The sequence below is a fragment of the Takifugu flavidus genome, chromosome 8 (assembly GCF_003711565.1).
Source record: "Takifugu flavidus isolate HTHZ2018 chromosome 8, ASM371156v2, whole genome shotgun sequence".
In the NCBI taxonomy this organism is placed as follows: domain Eukaryota; kingdom Metazoa; phylum Chordata; class Actinopteri; order Tetraodontiformes; family Tetraodontidae; genus Takifugu; species Takifugu flavidus.
The window spans coordinates 13,828,682-13,847,078 of NC_079527.1; the positions used below are offsets into that span (position 1 = coordinate 13,828,682).

The following is an 18,397-nucleotide window of genomic DNA, read 5'->3' on the forward strand; positions in this document are numbered from 1 at the left end:
ACCTCATTCAATAAAGCGATTTAAAAAAAAAAAAAAAAAAAAAGACTGGACATGGCTCGTGCCCGGGCTTCTGCCTCCTAAAGAAGAACAACAACTCGAAATTTCGGCCTCAACTCGTTCAAATTTGGCTGCGTGTGCGTGAGTGTCTGAACACATCGCTGCGGTTCTTCGCTCTACGCGCGTCAACGGAATCCCGGAGTGCGTCATCACACGTAATTCTCGAGCAAGCGCGCGCCCGGATTGGCCGCCGCGTGGAAATCTCCCCGCCCACCGGCAGCCTTGTATGGAAACCCTTCTCTGACGTCATGGGCAGGACCGGCCGGTATAAAAGCAGCGTCGCGGGGTTTGCTGGAGGACTCTGCTCCTCGGCCGGGACGCGCTGATCGTGACCGATGCTTTTGCTCAATGAAGACTCTTTAAAAGGCCTTTGAACAGGTGAGACGTTTGATATCTTTGCACCTACGATGCGCGCGCTGACAGGAAAGCAGAATGTAAACATTTAAAGAAAAAAAAAAGTTAGAATAAACTTCGAGAAACTAAAGTGCAGCAGGAAGTTAGTGTGGGTACTGGAAAACGTACATAAACAAAACCACACGGACTACTTCACTTTTCTTTTTTTTTTAGCTTTACTTTAGCACGAAATACAGACAAACAGAAATGGTAAATAGAAAATGTCGGTTCTTGCAACACTGAGGCACAAAGCCAGGTGAGCTGGCAGGAGATGAAATGGGATGGATTCAAAGACACTGACACAGATAATAACATTTATTCAAGGGAACAAACACGAATGCATAAAACAATTGATGGAAATAAACAAACATATGAGGCGGACATGGATAAACACTGGAGCACCGGCTGGAGGACCACAGCGGGGAAGGTCCACGTCTACAGATCTCACCTGCTTGTTTATCTTGTTATCATTGTCTGACAATGTTTCTGACTGTCTTCTTTCAGTCTCGCAGCCATGACTTGTATACACCCCCAGCCCGGATCCCAGCCCTGCGAGGTCAATCTCAGCGGCTCTGATCTCCAAAGCACAGACTTTATCTCCAGGTTGTCTGTCAATATGAGCAGCCCCCAGGACCACATCTCTGCTCCCTCCCTGCCAAGCCTCCACTCACTTGTGGGCTCTCAGACAGCAGACCTTGATGCATATTCATGTCAGTTTACCACAGCTCCTGCCCACATCAGCACCTCGTCCGTCCAGGAGGCCGCTTTCATGCTGGATGACCTCCAGGTTTATGGCTGCTACCCTGGAATGTTCTCCCTGAGCTACCCAGATGAATCCATGTCCCCCACAGGGTCTGACTATTTTGGCAGCCCCAAATCAGCCTCATCTCCTTCAACACCTGCCTTCCAGAGCCAGCAGGGGTCCAACTGGGACTCGGCGTTCGGGCTTTACTCACCCAGTCCAGGTTACTGGGCCACAGAGGAGGCCTCAGTGCCACACGCGCCTTCTTTCTTCACTTTTGGCTCAGCGTCTGTGGAGGACATGGCTCTCTTGGGTCAATCACACCTATCAGAACAGGATCCTTTCAGTTTGTCTCTCGGACACCAGCCTTCCGTGAACTTTCCCGCGGCGGTGATGGAGCCGCAACTCGGCGTCGAAAGCACCGAGCAGATGGACGGAAGCTTATCACCCAAGTTAAAAAGTCCCAGTGGGACCGAGAGCTGCTGTGCCGTGTGTGGCGACAACGCCTCCTGTCAACACTACGGAGTACGAACCTGCGAGGGCTGCAAAGGATTCTTCAAGGTAACAGAATCTCCTTTGCGCACACCTGCCGAGGAGATGTGTTTCTGATTCCCTCTTATGTTTATTTCGCAGCGCACGGTCCAGAAAAATTCCAAGTATGTTTGCCTGGCAAACAAGGACTGCCCTGTAGACAAAAGAAGGCGGAATCGATGCCAGTTCTGCCGTTTCCAGAAGTGTCTCGCTGTCGGCATGGTGAGGGAAGGTAAGCTTACGAAAGCCCGGATCAACGCTGGCCCACATCGAGCCCGTAAGGTTGAACCCAAAGTAACATCCGCTGCCATCGTCTCCACAGTGGTGAGAACAGACAGCTTGAAAGGACGGAGAGGCCGCCTGCCGTCCAAACCTAAAGCCGTCCAGGAGGTGACGACCTCCGTGTCTCCCGTCAGCATGATCGCGTCCCTGGTGAGGGCGCACATCGACTCAAACCCCAGCATCGCGAGAATGGATTACTCCAAAGTAAGCGCCCGTCCTTTGCTGCTCCTAACGCTCCCTTCTTCATCAGCGTGACCACCTCTGCTCTCCCCACCTCCAGTACATGGAGACAGAAGTCAGTTCCAACCAGAAGGAAGAGGCGAGCGACATCAAGCAGTTTTACGACTTACTCACCGTCTCCATGGAGGTGATCAGGAAGTGGGCGAAGAGCATCCCTGGTTTCCCCGACTTCTGCCCCGAGGACCAGGAACTGCTGCTGGAATCAGCCTTTGTGGAACTCTTCATCCTCCGGCTTGCGTATCGGTAGGTGCTGCCTAGGAGTCGCCTCCTCTTCCTCCGTTGTGGTCGGATGTGCATCATGTGTCCATGGACTTTGCCATAGCAACGAGCAACAATACCGCCTAAAACAGCCGCCCACACACTCAGAGCTCAGCTGTCGATTGTGACATTTCACCGGAAAAAGTTTTTTTTATTGCTTTATTATTTACTATGATAAGAGCTAACTTTCCACCCCCGCTGAACTCTGTGACTTGACGCCCCCCCCACCCCCCACCCGTGGACGGGTGTAACTGCCACGTTCTGTAAATAGCACAACAGCATTTAGGCGCACAATAAATTTAACGAGGAAGGACATTACACAATAAACGACTAAATGGGGAGTTGCTATGTGTTAATGACACAAACACCAATAATACCGTTAGAAAATACCGACGGAGTGATGATTCTCCTAAAGTGGAGGATCATTCCCGACAAAGTGCCACAGCGCGGATCAATTACTTTGACAACGTGCCCAACTTCCGGCGACTTAAATGCAAACACAGATGGAAACTAGTGGAAGCTTTGGACCATGAAACCGGGCGAACAATTTGATCAAATTTGCCACAAAATATTTATGTTGCCTGATTATCATTTATTTGTTTTTTTTAGCTCCAATCCCGACACGGAGAAGCTCATCTTCTGCAACGGCACCGTGCTTCACAGAACGCAGTGTGTCCGAGGCTTCGGGGACTGGATCGACTCCATCCTGGAGTTTTCCCAGGCCCTCCATCGGATGAAGCTTGACGTTTCCTCCTTCTCCTGCTTGACGGCGCTGGTCCTAATCACAGGTGAGAGCTTCAGCCACCTCTTGATGCTTTTCCAGGCCCCTTCTCTGAGAAAAGGAGGCGCTGGAGTTCAGTTCACATTGTTTTGTCGTTGCCTTTTTATGGGTCTGGATAATGTGGCAGTTATGTAACACAAGACTGACACCATTGGTTTGTGACTGAATGTCACACAACCTGATTTACAGAGGTGCAGAGGTGGCGCAGGCCTATTAAATCTAAACAGCCTAAACATACCCACAATGCACCTCTGGAGACAAAGCAGACATAGGAGCACTACCAACACTTGAGATGCATGCAAAGAGCGTAAAAACAGTCCAATAAGCAAGTCAATCTAATACACATTTATTCCTGGTGCAGACCGGCACGGTCTGAAGGAGCCGGGGCGAGTGGAGGACATGCAGAACCAGCTCATCGCCTGCCTCAAAGACCACGTTTCGGGCTGCGGCTCCGAATCGTTGCGTCCCAATTATTTGTCCCGACTTCTGGGGAAGCTGCCCGAGCTGAGGACTCTGTGCACCCAAGGCCTCCAACGCATCTTTTACCTAAAACTGGAAGACATAGTTCCTCCTCCTCCGATCGTGGACAAAATATTCATGGACACTCTCCCGTTCTGAGACGGGAGGTGGGAGTGAGTTGCTACCGGAGGAGAGCCAAAGACTGATCAGGTAGCAATAATCGGAAACTGACAGAAGACAAAGAAGATGTAATCCCGCGGGATCGTCGTGCTCCACAGCGAGCCCTAAAGTATGAAACGCGCAGCAGCGACCTGTGTGGCGCCGTCACAAAGGCGATTTTATACTCTGCAGACAACTGAACAGGCCAGCTCATGGACCAAAAGGTGACGCCGTGTTTACATAAACTCCAGGCGCCACGAACAGAAGCATTTAAGCGTCCCAGCCAACGAGAGTTGCACTTTTCTAGACGGAGCTACAAAAGTAGAAACCAGCCAGACCCGCGTCATCATGTCAAGCGGGTCGTGGACACAAGTGGGTTATTGACGTTGAGACAGTTTTGCCAGCATTATTTTTCTCTTTGTGAGTGCTTCATTGTCAGTTTTGCCGCTCAGACAAAACCCAAATCTTTGACTCATTGCACCGCCTGGAGGAGGCGACGGTGGTAAACGGAGATGTCATCTGCAGCTAACACCGTGTATCAGTGCCGTCTCTCCCTGGGAATGTATGTAAAACATTTTGCTGCATGAACCGTGTATCCACATTGGGGGGAAATTATTTTTACATACAATAGAGGTTGTATTGTCCTGCAGCCAGTAATAAAATGGAAATCTCAAACAGCATTTTCCAGCCTTCCTCTGACATCTTTTCTCACCCCCGACGGATGTGGAGACGTCCACGGCAGCAGGCCGCTGTTGCTGTGCTGCACCGACCCGAGTCAAGTGTACCTTCTTCTGGCTTCCAGCTCCGCTCAACTCCCTCCCAGTAATGTTCCGGTCTTTTTTTAGAAGCTGGTGGAATTGCCAGTCTGGTCTCAAGTAACCCAGACTACTTCATCATTGCATAGTGCCACACTCTCGCGTACATGTGTGTCTAAACATGAACGCGCACCTTTTACAGCCCAGAGTAAATCACACGCTCGGTTATGGATTACTTGTGCACCTGTTGAGTGCACGGGGATGGAAATCAGGCTAAGTCAGCATGAATGGAGCAGCAGGATAATAGGCAGGTTTGAGCAGAACAATAGCTCATCCTGTGTTCCTACATTCACAGATTAGGATGTTGGAAAACCTGTCGTGGTCATCGTTATTCAGTTAATTAAAGGTCGAAGGTTTTGGCCTAAGTTTTGCAATACAGCGTAACTTAACTCATCCGAGGCAGAAATTCACTGCTCTCAAGCTTCCCCTGATCTGCCAGTTCTAAAATTCTCTGTCTGTCTCCCAGCTGGAAGACGAGGCTTTTGCAACAATACCCTCTGGGAATGTGGTGCATGAGAGGTGGCGCAGGGGTTGGTGAGACTTCCAGTCCTGCTTTAGGGGAAACTGAGGAGGGTCAGGGCACCTTTAATGGAGGAAATAAACAGAATGCTGCTGATAACAGGTGGTCACGCGCCTCAGACAGAGTTACAGCAGCGTTAGAGGCCAGTTGCAGAGCACAAACTATTCCTTAAAGGGAGGATGAGAAGGTTCCCTTTGGAGACCATGATCAGCAGACAGGCTTTGGTTTTACTGGTACAACCATTACACGGTGCTGGTTTCAAAGTTGTTTCCAGGACAACCTGATTATATGGCGTGAAGGTGTTGAGACAGCCGCAAAGAAACCCGAATCCCGAATCGGCCATCATCACAGCTCAGCGAAGATGATGTTCCGAACATGCTTCGGCTAATTTATTAGCAGTTGCGTTTTGTTATATCGACAGTGACACATTCTTGATCAGATCCATATTAGTTTGACATATGACCCCTTCCCCAGTCACCGGGTCACATTTCATGTTTCTATATGGGCGTAAACATGGATGACGCCTCGTCACTGTACATCTGCCTCCTACAAATGTGGCTAACACATGAACAGTGGTGCGGATTTCAAATGAACCCAATGACCTCTAATGTTCTCTGCATGTCGTTGACAGTGCACATGAGGGGGGTGTCATCATATAGACCACATGAGGGGGGTGTCATCATATAGACCACATGACCAGGGGTCATATCTCATTCTTAAAGATGGTGACAGAGCAGCACAGAGTCCATACGGACACCTCCAATTATAGCCCAACTAAAATAGTCAGACCATGAAATCAATAATGTCACGTAGATAATGACACGGACCACTGGCCGGTGCCCCCTTGCTGATTTTACTCCTACTGGCCACATTAAAATACATTTCATGCCCAGTGGAAGCACTTGCATGAGATAAATCAAGGATTAAGTTTCAGTCACACAGGCAATACGATTATGTAGAGAAATGAGGCCACTGGCGCCGCTTAGTGGCCATGAGACGCTCCTGCTTCCCTCCACATGGACAGAACTGTCTATTCATATTTACGTAATAAAATATTAAGCCATTCAGACAACTCTGTGTAAAGTAGATGTACTTTATTCATCCAACTGGCCACAACACAAAACTGCTCAAAAACTAGATCCGAGGGATCTGCTCTGCTTACAAGTGAAAAAAATTAAAAACATCATAAAAGCAATAAACAGAGCACATTTCAAGAGAAATGGACAAGCATGTAAACTAGTAGCTTTAAAGACAGCAAAATTTAAAAGTCAGCCGTCCATGGGAGGGTGTTGGGTGTTTTGAAAGCTGGAGCCGGCTTGAAGTCAGTTTTTTTGGAAGTGGACCTTCAGAGAAACATGACAAGAAGCGTTTAAAAAAAACACAATTCTATAACGGAGAAAATATGAAGGAATAAATGAAAAGAGCAATTACTTTTCATTTTCCATCCTCCTACCCAAAATAAATGGAGGGGCGTAATCGTCGACCTCTGGGGGAGGAAAATAAGGTCAGAGACACGTGGCACGCTGCGACCAATCAACCCGTGGGTAAAATACTACCTGTCTCCCAGTCCTCGGTCAGGTTTGTGTTTTCCCAGGTGCTGACCGGAACCTTCCACTTGCAATTCCCATCATTTCCCGCTACAATTAGAGAGACATAAACATCAAATGCTGTAAAGCAACAATGGTCCACAAAGAACCTCACCCTCCTCGCTGTCCAAAACGATCCGGTCTGGGCAGGTTTCAATGTGGGCCTGCAGCTCTTGATTTGGAACCAGGTGGCGAGCATTAAAAGGGCAGGATTTGAGCTGGCTGGCCAGTTTGGGATGGTTCTGTAGATGAGAGAACACAGCATTTTATTTCAATCCAATGATCCGACGGCTAGCAGACAACCGAAAACCAAGTTTGGTCCCTGTACGATGGGCTGGAAGGAAAAGAGGACGATGTGTGTGTATCATCCATGCACCAAAGTGGCTTTTACCTGCAGCAGAATTTCAACAGCTCACCTTCCTGCACTTGATAATATGGTAAGGGAAGCGGCTGGAGCGGATCTGGTGGTTCTTGTCAAAGGGACACTGCAGAAGTTTGTCGGGGTCGCAGTTGGCTCTTGTATCTTTAAAGTGGCAAAAGCAAAAGTCACGTTTGGCAAACTCGCCCATGCCAGATTGCACGAGGCTGTTAAAAGTGGGTGAACCAGGGTAAGCACCGTATTCTTCTGCAGCATGCACTCTCACGGAAGCAGTCTTGCTCGGGTCAGTCGTGCTTCCCAATCTGGCGGTATTGGCCATAGTTCCTGGGAAAAGGCAGCTTTCGACTGGTAATTCAACTGACCCCGGAATGCAACCATTATGCAGCAGGAAAAGAAAGAAACACAACTTTTAAGATAATGTGCACAACCTAACCGAATAAACGTGTGCAACAGGCAAGCGGGTTCAACCACGATTACCAAATAAACCAATTAAAGATGCGTTTTATTGGATGAGGTCACTTTGAACAACATCCTGGGACTGACAGGATAAAACTTAATGAGCAATTAAACAAGCCTTCCAAAGAAAACAGCGCCACAAACAAACGTAGCAAACAACAAGGAAACGCTGCTTTAACAGTAATTAACTCCTCGAACGGAACAACTGAAAACGCCGCCGCCTGCTGAAATAACCGAATACTAGTTGGAAAAGAGACGCAACTAGATGTAATCTGTAATCTGAGGCCTTTTGGAGGCGTTTTAACCCGTCGTTTGGCCCCCGTGTACCGTAAAATCCTGCGGCCGCCGGCTCCCTCGTCGCTGGAGGAAGGCTCGATGACCCCGACTTTTGGCCTCGCGAGCTGACTTTTCTACGGTGGCCGGCCGCTTCCAAACGCGTTTGCCTTAAGAGTCCTGATAAAAGCCGCGGTGAAAAATGAGGGGGACCAAAAGACGAAAGGTGAAAAGAGACTCTTCAAGGGAAAACTCAAATTAAGCTTTATTGTCATTTCTGAAGCATGTATACTGTATAGTGAAGAACCCATTCTGATGAGTTTATTTCAGTCAGTCAATCTAACAACCAATCTTTATTTATTTACCCCCAACAAGCAACAGTGGGGGAGGGAAGGAGAGGAGAGGAGAGGAGAGGAGAGGAGAGGAGAGGAGAGGAGAGGAGAGGAGGAGGAGGGGAGAGAGAGGAGAGAGGAGAGGAGAGGAGGGGAGGGGGGAGGGGAGAGGAGGAGAGGAGAGGAGGGGAGAGGAGGAGAGGAGAGGAGAGGAGAGGAGAGGAGAGGAGAGGAGACGAGACGAGGAGGGGAGAGGAGGAGGAGAGGAGAGGAGAGGAGGGGAGGGGAGAGGGGGAGAGGAGAGGAGAGGAGGAGAGAGGAGGGGAGAGAAGGAGAGGAGAGGAGAGGAGGAGAGAAGAAGAGAGGAGAGAAGGAGAGGAGAGGGAGAGGAGAGAAGGAGAGGAGGGGACAGGGGGGAGAGGAGAGGAGAGAAGGAGAGGAGAGGGGAGAGGAGAGGAGGGGAGAGGAGAGGAGAGGAGGAGGAGAGGAGAGGAGGAGGGAGAGGGAGAGGAGGAGGAGGGAGAGGAGGAGAGGAGAGGAGAGGAAAGGAGGGGAGAGGAGAGGAGAGGAGAGAGGAGTGGAGAGGGGAGAGGAGAGGAGAGGAGGGGAGGGGAGAGGGGGAGAGGAGAGAAGAAGAGAGGAGAGAAGGAGAGGAAAGGAGGGGAGAGAAGAGGAGAGGAGAGAAGGAGAAGAGGGGGGAGGAGAGGAGAGGAGGGGAGGGGAGGGGAGGGGAGAGGAGAGGAGGAGAGGAGAGAAGGAGAGGAGAAAAGGAGAGGGAAGAGGAGGGGAGAGAGGAGAGGAGAGGAGGAGAAGGAGAGGAGAGGAGAGGAGAGGAGAGGAGAGGAGAGGAGAGGAGAGGAGAGGAGAGGGGAGGAGAGGCAGCCATGGCCCACCAGGGTTACAAAGGCCTGTCAGGTGATCATGTTTCTGGACCCCGGCAGCCTCGGCCTCTAGCAGCAGAAATGATTTATTAACCTAATAATTATGATAATTATGTCTAGAATAATAACTGGAACTACAGAATTAGTAACAATAAGCTTTTTGAAAGAGGAAGGTTTTAAGCCTAAACTTAAAGGTAGCGATGGAGTCAGCCTCCCGTATCTGGACAGGGAGCTGGTTCCACAGCAGGGGGGCTGGTAGCTAAATGCTCGGCCCCCCATTCTACCTCTAGAAACTCTGGGGACCGCAAGTAGACCAGCATTCTGAGAGCGGAGCGGTCTATTGGGCTGATAAGGTCATAAGGTCTTAAAAGGAGATCCAACAGGTTTAGGAATCAGCACTGGCAAAGGATCTTTGATTCAAGGATAACGTGGTATGTTGCCACCAGGCTGCAGCGTTAGCTCCGCCCACTAGGCCTGAATCTGTCCAGCAATAGCTCAACATTAGGGAAGGATTCTAATTAAACTTTCAGGAAATGGTGATGGACCAAGTAAGAGCTGATTAAACTTTGGTGAGGTTCCATGAAGCAACCTTCTACCAGTATGTTATGACCTTGTACCTCTACTGCCTGTATAGGTGTATACACGTGCACTAAGTTGGACAGTGGCCAATATTTCTAGATAAATCCCAGGCTGATTTTTTTTAGTTGAAAAACATCAGTCAGCTCTGGGGAAAACCAAGACAACATTTATTACCCATGCCGATAATATAGGTGTGTCTGAGCTGAGGTGAATTCCAAGGTTAAAGATATTGAATCCAGAACAGTAACATATCAGAATATTTGTAGACAGCGACCCACCCCTGCCCTCTCTGTCAGCTCTGAAAATATTTTATCCTCCCTAGAGAAGTTCTTGAGCCAGCATTCCGGGCGTGAACACAAAAATGTCTGTAATAATAATAATAATAATCATACGAGACAATTTATTAATTTGACTTCTGAAGGTGTGTTTGTCCCAGGTCCCAGTCCAGGACTGATAGTGTTGTTGATTAAAGTAGAACTGAAGTGATAGTGACTGTAGGGCAGGACAGCAGTGTGAACATCATTTAAACAAAACACATACATACATACATACATACATACATACATACATACATACATACATACATACATACATACATACAATGCTCCGATGATTAAAAAGGAAAGTGGACATAATTAAAAGTTTTAGCGTCGCTTCTCCTCATTACATGCTATTACGGTAATTGAGGCGCTCTTATGTGCGGATTTACGGTATTTACCCGGAAGTGATCTCAAAGATGGCGCTGTCCTGTCCGAGCCTGTTTAGTAATTTGTCTCTGATGAGACTGTGTATAAGGACAAAAATAATAAATAATGGCTATTATTCTCACCACTTGTCCTGCTTTTCCAGGTTTGTTTTATACACACATTATTCATTGTTGTGCTGTCCCTCACTATAATTAATAAGTTAATTCTGCTTGTCCCCGGTTGTGTACTGTGTATATGTACCGGTATATATATTTTTATTACAAATTAAATATGTCTCATTACATTTTCAGGTTGTGACAGTCCGAACTGTCACGATGGAAATATTAAGTTATCTTCAGAAGCAGTTTCATTTTGTACGAGTTACTCCCAAACGCATTTTTCGGTAGCTTTATTTGGAGTGATTTGGTGTGTTTGCAGATCTTCCCTGTCTAGACACTATTCTTCCTCCAGTGTGAGACGAAGCCTTGGGCGATATGTTCAAACCAGGCTCCAGAGACTCAATAGCAAGTACGAAAGTTTCCTCAAAATGCGATTTCCACGTTTTTACCAGCTCTACCACACTTTTATGGAGGGTGAGTTGTCAGTTTACTTCCATATGAGGCCTTTTGCTGCAAACATTCCGCTAGTTTTGACATTGTGCTTAGTGATTCTAGTATGTCGTTATTATTCCACTCCAAATGGAATGTCTCCACAATATAAGCAGGATTTTAAAATTCATGGGTGTGGGCCAAGTCTAGAGAAAAGATGAGTTAAAATGAACACGTGGAACATATTTAACTCATCGACTAAACCTCAGAGCTTCTTAGCCACATAGTCACCAGGTAAAAATGTTTAGTGAAGCCGGAACACCTCCATTAACATTGAACTGCTCTAGGATTTAAACTGCTGTTCCACGATGCCAAAGAAGTGCAGAGGATAAAAACAAAGATGATCACGAGCGGAGTACAGTTCCAAGATTTGCCTTACAGGGACATGGAGAAGCTCAGACAGGTGGGGGTCTCACCGCCGCTCAGCACCCACACAGCACCCACCCACCCTCTTGATTTGGCGGGATCGCGAGATAATGGTCACAAATCAAACGACCAATAGCGTTTATCAGCCACCGCTCCGGCAGCACACACGACTGAGTCAAAACCTGCGGTGCTGATTTGCATCGTTTGTCTCCCGTACAGCCCGAACTTTGCATTTGTTTTTCAGGTTCGCCGAGACTTGATCAAAGCCATTCCACTTGTGCTCATATCCATCCCCCCCCTGGCCAACTACCTGGTTTTTCTCATGATGTGAGTTGCTTAACAACCGCGGGTACGTTGTGTAATCACCATCTGACGGCTGAGTCTTCTTCGTCCTCTGTCCTGTCCTCTCCCAGGTACTTTTTCCCAAGGCAGATCCTGATCCCTCAGTTCTGGACTCCCAGACAGCAGGTGGAGTTCCGAGGAGTGTACCATTCTCTCCGAGCTCGGCACCACTGGCCCGTCATCGCAGGGCTGCAGAACACCGGCCGCCGTATCAAAGAGGGCCAACTCCAGGGCCGCCTGCTGGACCTGTGCGCTAAAGTAAGGCATCAGAGCTGTGGGAGCGACGGTACCGAGCTGCTCAGGACACGTGGGACCGCCCACATCATCACATCATCACATCATCCCGTCAAAGTCGCGCTTGTTTGTGTGTTCAGTTGCAGAGCGGTCAACACCCCGCGGTGTCTGAAATCCTGGCTGTTCGTGGCCTCTTCTCCAAACGGGCTCTTGCCATAAAGAGGATGAAAGCGGATCACATGGTCAGTCTAAACTCCTCCTCCTCCTCACTGCCCCCCCCCCTCCCGCAGCTGTAATGCTTCTGTGCCCCAACGCAGAGACACATTAGCCCCCTGCTCTTCCTGACGCCTCGCCTCCCGGGGTTCCTGGTCGGCCGGCGGCTGAACAGCCACGCGCTGGAGCTGCTCCAGCTGGACCGGGCTCTCGCCAGGCTCGGCCCTCCTCAGCTGACTGACTCAGAGATCAGAGAGGTCAGCCACACGCATTCCACCGTCTGAACAGATTTTCTGAGCGGAACGGGGAGTTCTGCCGCCCTTTTGTATCACGGAATGTTTTTCTCCTCGCTTCAGGCCTGTTATTTAAGGGGGATCAATTCTTACGGGCTTCACATTAACCAGTGCCGGGAGTGGTTGTCCCAGTGGCTCCAGGTGTCGTCCTCGTTGAACGGTAACATTTGTGGCGGCGTTTGACGCGTTTCCATCTGGGAATATTCCGATGAAGCTTCACTCAACGGGTCGTTAGCTTAGCCAGATCTGTTTCTTTTCTTTTCCAGACCGGGAGCTCTCGCTGCTGCTGCATAGCCTTGTGTTTCTCTCTGCCAACTATCCGACCGGTTCCAGCCAACTCAGAAATTAAATCCGAGGCGCCGCTCCTCATCCCCGATCCTTCTATTCACTGGACAGAAAAACTTCCTGAGTGCCGTCAACGTGTTTTGTGAAAGCAATTAAAATTCAAATGTCCTGAATCTTAACCAAAACTCACCACAAACCGAGTTTGTAACAACAAAAGACCCACTTGAAGAATAATATATTTAAAATATAAAGAGATTAATTGTAGGCACTGTATATATTTGACACATGCGTGATCAAGGGTCGCTACATTTTGCTGAATTTTAGCCCTTTAGTTGCCGTCTCCTTCTACATTTCCAGACCTAAAGCCCGTGTCCAGGTCCAGACCAGCTGCGTCACGCCCACGTTCCGGATACTTTGGAAAATTGGACCAGTTCTCCGCTATTTCAGAACCTTTATTGCTATATGAAGCAGCGAATGTATGCTAGTTAGCTGCTGCTGTTTAGACCAGCTTCTGTGTGCTTTGGCCTGTGGTTATTGTAACTTATCGTGACGGCTGGAGCTGTGACGCTGTATCAGTCCTGCAGGCCTTTGCTGTAACACCACAAGATACGGATGCATTCCATTTACAGCTCCAATTAGAATGCTTTTATCCATGTTTACGTCAAACGCGTAAAGTTGGTGCTCTCCTGTGTTTGTTTGTTCATAGTTGGTTTTGGAAGGAGAGCTGTCATCTCCTTGAGAGAGTGGAAATAACCTTTTAAGAAAACACGATGAGTCTCCGGGGGAGGACATTTGCATGGCACTTTTTTTGTTTGCACTGAAGTTTAAATATTTGCTGTTTGAACTGGATTTCTCTGGTTTTAAAATTTGTGCCAATTTCAGGCGGGACACTTCTCGCCCAACTCTATATCGTTTAACTTCACACATGTGGGACTGTTGCTGGCGTTTACAGTCGAGGTCTATTTCTAAATGTGTGACATCCTGCTCGACATCTTTAAGTGTTTGAACCTTGTGTGAAATAAATATGCTTGCGAGTAATTTGTCTCCTGTTTATTAAATCTTAAAACATTCAGAGATTATTTCAAACATTCTTAAATAAATATAGAAACCTGAAGCCGAAATGAGCACCTAAATGCCTCAACAGGGTAAGTAAAATTCAGAAAAGGAAATCCTTGTAATCGCAAGAGGAACTAGAACCGGAACAAGATAAAGGTTTACAACTGAAGCTACGGCTACATGCTAAGTGGGCTGGGCTGCGAAGCTGGATCACATGACATCGTAACCGCTACGGATGCCTCTCATCAACAAGCAGGCGAACACCAACCCCATCAGCTGGAAAAAATAAATCAGAAAAAAACCCATAAATGAAACAAATGCGATGAAACTGGCGGGTTTGAACCGGTCGGAACCGAAAACGTACCTGCAGGAACGCGATAACCAGCGCTGCCACGATCACCCACTGGATGTTGCTCTTCAGCAGGTCGACTATGACGTCATGGCAACCCTGAAATACCAAACCAGCGAATCCGTCGGGTCAAAACGTCCCACAAAAAGCCCGGAACGGCGATTTAACTACCTTCTGGTACACCGCAGACTCGTCCGACAGTTTGTTCTTCCCGCAGCCTTTGGCGACGGTGATGCAGCACGAGTCGGGGACGGAGTTCCCATCGTCAGCGAAGCTTCTCCAGTCGGAAGAACTGTTCATGCCGCAGCACTTCAGCTGCGGAGCGACACCGACAGTGAGCGCACGGCCGACCCGACCCGACCCGACCCGACCCGGCAGTGTGGCGGCGGCGCACTTACGTCCTCCTGCATTTTATCCACCGTCTTCCTGAAATCGTCTGTTCCGTTCTTGTAGTTGGAAACGGCGTCCGCCAGGCTGTCCTGGACGATGTTGCCGAGCTACGTGGGAGACAGAACGGGGGGGGGGGGCAAAGGTTAACATCTCACCGTCGGCGCTCTCCTGCCCCGATGGAACGCGGATCTCACCTTGTTCCTGAAGACGTAACCAGCGATCGCTGCAGCGATCTCAACGATGATCACCAGCGCCAGCAGGATGGCGAACTGGGGGGGGGGGGCAGAAAAGAGGGCCACGTTATTTATGCAAACAGCAGCTTTTTCCCCTCGGGTCTGGGGTCAATCTCAAGCACCGTGGTGATCATGCAGTAGTTCTCCTTCCAGGCGCCGCAGCAACCGAAGAAGGCGATGAAGAAGATCACCACCCCGACCCCGATGATGACGATGGGGACTCCGGACGCCGAGGCGTCCTTGATCCTGTAGGTGTTGTGCAGAGCAAACTGGGCCAGGACGCCAACGACGATCAGCGCGACGCCGCATAACTGCAGGGGGGGGGGGGGAGGAAGTGAAGCCAGGTTATCAGAGTTTTGGTCTGCTGCCTACACAGCTCTGATCTCAGACTCATCGTAAATAGTACTAATGCTTCATTATCTTCTATTTAACATTATTGATTCTCAAAATCAGGAACAAGTCCAAATTATTAATTTAAATAGGCCAATAGACTGAAACCTCGGAATAAATTACAATAACTCATATTGTACATTTCCAGAGGGCAAATGCAGTTACCCTACACTAATTAGCAAATATATATCCAGTTCAACTTTAATAGAAACGGCCATAAAATAAGGAAAAAAACAATGATCTGTTAAGCTGGAAGAGGAAACAAAATAAAAACGACATCTATACGTGTCAACGGCCTGTTCTGTCGCTCCCTGGGGGTGAGATTAGCATGTTCTGCACAGCTCCCCACACACAGCTGATTCCAAACCATTCTGCTTCTAAAAACTTCCTTTATCACGGCTCCACCGCCAAACCCGTCTAGAAAGGCTGAGCAAAGCTGGCGTTTTCTGTATTGGAGTGTGTGTGTTCCATTCATGCCGCTCTTTATATTCATCTCAGAAACACTCTGCTGTGTCCAGTTCAGGCTCCATGTACAGAACAAGAGCAACGCCATGGCAACGGGACCGAGACGGTCGAACACAGCAGCGGGTTATTAACGTGCAAACACAAACACCAGAAGAATCACCATCCAAACCGGTCCGTCAACTATGTCATATTAATATCCCAGCTGCTTATACAGTATAGGAGGAAAGCAACATAACTGGTAACACAAGGACACAAATCCACTGTTTACACAAGTCCAGAGGTGACTGTAATTCCACATAAACCCAGTTTATTATGCTATCCCTGTTTTCCCTGACGGCCTCTCCTTAAAGGCAACACCAATTTAAATATTTAAACACCTGGACTCTGAAGGTGGGAGCAGAGCACAAAGACACACAAAAGTAGAGCGACAAAAAAAAAAAGCAATTAAAAATAGACGCGTTTTGTTTTGCAAATCGCTCTCATTTGTCTGAAGGGGACTTTTTTTCCCGACTGCTCAGCAGACAGGAACGTTCAGCTCAGAACGGTCCTGACATCACACCAGAAGCACCATTATTGAGCCCGTCTGTGTGTTGCACCTCTGTCAGGCTCCACCTGCTGCTGCGAGACCTTTAACAAAAGGTTTGATTCACTCTTAATTCCTCTGCCCGTCAGTGAAGGAGGGGCAGGATCAGAGATAAGAACGGGTCACATGACCCGGCAACAAATCTGGTCACAAGACTCAACGGTCCATCATCGACACTTCACGCCTTAATCACGCCATCAGCAGAATGCGTGGAGCGCGCATCCGGGAAGGCCGAGGGGGGGTCCAGGATGTGGGAGACGCCTGCTGGGAAGAGCCAATCGGGTCCAATCCTGGACGTCCATCAGCGGTTTGACCCAAAGGAGGACTCGTGTCACATTTTTGGTTCAAACCGTTCTGCTGATTATGATCATGATAACGATCTGCTCATGCAACACAACCTGACCCGGGTTCCTCTTTTCAGAGTCGTCTCGGCCACACCGGAACCGTGCGGTCGGGTTTAGAGGCAACGCGAACGCACCCAGAATATGAAGTTGAAGAAGAAAACCAAAAACTTGACGAGTTTCATTCCTCCCTCGACACCCATGGTTGGTTTCGATCAGCTTCCTGGAGGAGGGAAAGAGACAGAATTTAAACCCCATTCAGGACATCCTGGAACTTTTCATTTGTTTTGCATCGAGGTCACATAAAGGACCAACCAGCACATCAAAGCTGGGCAGGGCTCCACAATAAGAAGAGTTTAGGTGTCTTCAAGCTGCTAAACCACCTCGAGCAATGGTGCTGCTGCATTTCCCAGTTCGTTCTATAGATGCTAACTGGTCGAGCTGATCCCACACCAGTAATACTGGGCTGCTGCGGTACCACGTATAGAATGTTACAATTTTATGAATTCTTTGAATTATCGACTGTCAAAAACGCTTTGATCCTGTGATTTCCTTCATTTGCGCGTCAGGCCAGCGGGGGGGGGGGGGGGGGGGGGGTCAACTTTTCCAACCACTAAACTAGTTACCAACACTCCTTATGCTTTGAAAAAAGTATCCCGGGTCCGTGCAGCGCCTAATGGAGGCCCCGAGCGACGCACAAATGTCGCTATTGAGGAGCGAAAAGCGCCGCTCATCACCGCCACATTAGCAACAAAACCCGCTTTGTCCGCAGCCAAACTGCGCCAGCAGCTTCCCCTTATCGAGTTTGTGGAGCTACACAAACTTACGCGGTCCCGAGAACGGATAAAAGGCGACGATCGCCTTTTCTTCACGCTGCGTGCGCGGAAACCGCCCCCGATTTAGTGCAGGGAAACGGGCCAAAGCGGGGCGTCGGTGCCTCCAGGCTCCCGTGGAAAAGTGCGCAACTGGTGCGGGTGAATAAAAGTTGCCCGAGTGTGAGTTCTGCGGTGGAATTACCTTGAAGCGCAGCTCTTTAAAATCCCGTGGTGAAAAAATGACGAAAGTATTCTTGACGGACTTAAACATCTGCGTTTATAGACCCTCCTCCGCGCCTCCTCCCGAACTTTGCGCGGTGCCTTCAGTGACCCCTCGTTAAACCCACAACTCTCGCCTGACTCCGCTACATCCTGGTGCGACTGAGGCGATGATATTTACATAAGTGCTCACTGCTTGTAATTTAAACGCTTATGGATCGGGACATGCATAATGAGGAGGATTATTCTGGGTAAACAGTGGCTGTTGTTGTGTCACTTTGCAGCTCTAGAATGTACAATTATGACGCAATGGTGGCATTTCCCTCACCTAATTTAGTCATGCTCTAACTTTATCGTAGAAACTAGGCATTAAAGAATTTAACCACTGCTGCACATTTATGTCATTTGAGCTTTATCAGCCTTTATCAGCTTGAGAGCCGGAAGCGCGGTCGAGACTTGGATCGTTTTGAATGTGAGGGCCCCCGGAGGCCCTCAGAACTGCTGCCCCTCTGAGTCCCCGGGGCTCCTGGACACCTCCCCGGGCGGTGTGTCACAGATATGCAGCTGGAAGGAGACCCTGAAGCAGCCCAGGACGCCCCCAGTCCAGCCCTGGACACCCAGGAGGAGCTGGAGGGAGACAGCATGTTCCGGGCCTCTGAGTTCAATACACGCGAAGACTTTTGGTGAAAACTGAAACGCACAAACCCACAAACTACACATCCCATCATTGGTGATCGAAAAGAAGTGTTGAAACCAGGTGCGGGGCTAAATTAATATGATTCGCTGGTGCGGAAAACTGTTATTCG

The 18,397-nt window shown here is 48.8% G+C and overlaps 4 protein-coding genes across 7 annotated transcripts; 2 read left to right on the forward strand and 2 right to left on the reverse strand.

Annotated features, from left to right (window-relative positions):
* Positions 1-297: 297 nt before the first annotated feature.
* On the forward strand, positions 298-4,582 carry nr4a1 (nuclear receptor subfamily 4, group A, member 1). Of its 2 annotated transcripts, none has more exons than XM_057040643.1 (7): positions 298-435; positions 955-1,753; positions 1,826-1,955; positions 2,046-2,209; positions 2,286-2,488; positions 3,113-3,291; positions 3,646-4,582. In XM_057040643.1, exons 2-7 carry the CDS (start codon positions 965-967, stop codon positions 3,900-3,902), a joined length of 1,722 nt encoding a protein of 573 aa, XP_056896623.1. In that variant the 5' UTR covers positions 298-435; positions 955-964; the 3' UTR covers positions 3,903-4,582. The 2 variants fall into 2 exon arrangements, with proteins under 2 accessions (XP_056896623.1, XP_056896624.1); XM_057040644.1 differs by having other exon boundaries at positions 2,046-2,155; positions 2,256-2,488.
* Positions 4,583-6,310: 1,728 nt separating this feature from the next.
* Positions 6,311-8,123, reverse strand: zgc:56699 (uncharacterized protein LOC405758 homolog). Its single transcript, XM_057040715.1, has 7 exons — positions 7,986-8,123; positions 7,440-7,559; positions 7,240-7,346; positions 6,939-7,065; positions 6,794-6,874; positions 6,669-6,723; positions 6,311-6,580 (listed from the first exon to the last, which is right to left on the reverse strand). The coding sequence occupies exons 2-7, from the start codon at positions 7,519-7,521 to the stop codon at positions 6,499-6,501; spliced, it is 534 nt and encodes a 177-aa protein (XP_056896695.1). The 5' UTR covers positions 7,522-7,559; positions 7,986-8,123; the 3' UTR covers positions 6,311-6,498.
* Positions 8,124-10,438: 2,315 nt separating this feature from the next.
* Positions 10,439-13,788, forward strand: letmd1 (LETM1 domain containing 1). Of its 2 annotated transcripts, none has more exons than XM_057040700.1 (9): positions 10,439-10,572; positions 10,848-11,002; positions 11,305-11,420; positions 11,628-11,710; positions 11,797-11,983; positions 12,100-12,201; positions 12,277-12,429; positions 12,529-12,625; positions 12,732-13,788. In XM_057040700.1, exons 1-9 carry the CDS (start codon positions 10,460-10,462, stop codon positions 12,812-12,814), a joined length of 1,089 nt encoding a protein of 362 aa, XP_056896680.1. In that variant the 5' UTR covers positions 10,439-10,459; the 3' UTR covers positions 12,815-13,788. The 2 variants fall into 2 exon arrangements, with proteins under 2 accessions (XP_056896680.1, XP_056896681.1); XM_057040701.1 differs by having other exon boundaries at positions 10,442-10,572; positions 10,848-10,937.
* Positions 13,786-17,730, reverse strand: cd63 (CD63 molecule). Of its 2 annotated transcripts, none has more exons than XM_057040707.1 (8): positions 17,575-17,730; positions 16,695-16,780; positions 14,901-15,089; positions 14,740-14,814; positions 14,554-14,652; positions 14,327-14,470; positions 14,171-14,254; positions 13,786-14,082 (listed from the first exon to the last, which is right to left on the reverse strand). In XM_057040707.1, the coding sequence occupies exons 2-8, from the start codon at positions 16,758-16,760 to the stop codon at positions 14,017-14,019; spliced, it is 723 nt and encodes a 240-aa protein (XP_056896687.1). In that variant the 5' UTR covers positions 16,761-16,780; positions 17,575-17,730; the 3' UTR covers positions 13,786-14,016. The 2 variants fall into 2 exon arrangements, with proteins under 2 accessions (XP_056896687.1, XP_056896688.1); XM_057040708.1 differs by having other exon boundaries at positions 17,385-17,582.
* Positions 17,731-18,397: the final 667 nt, after the last annotated feature.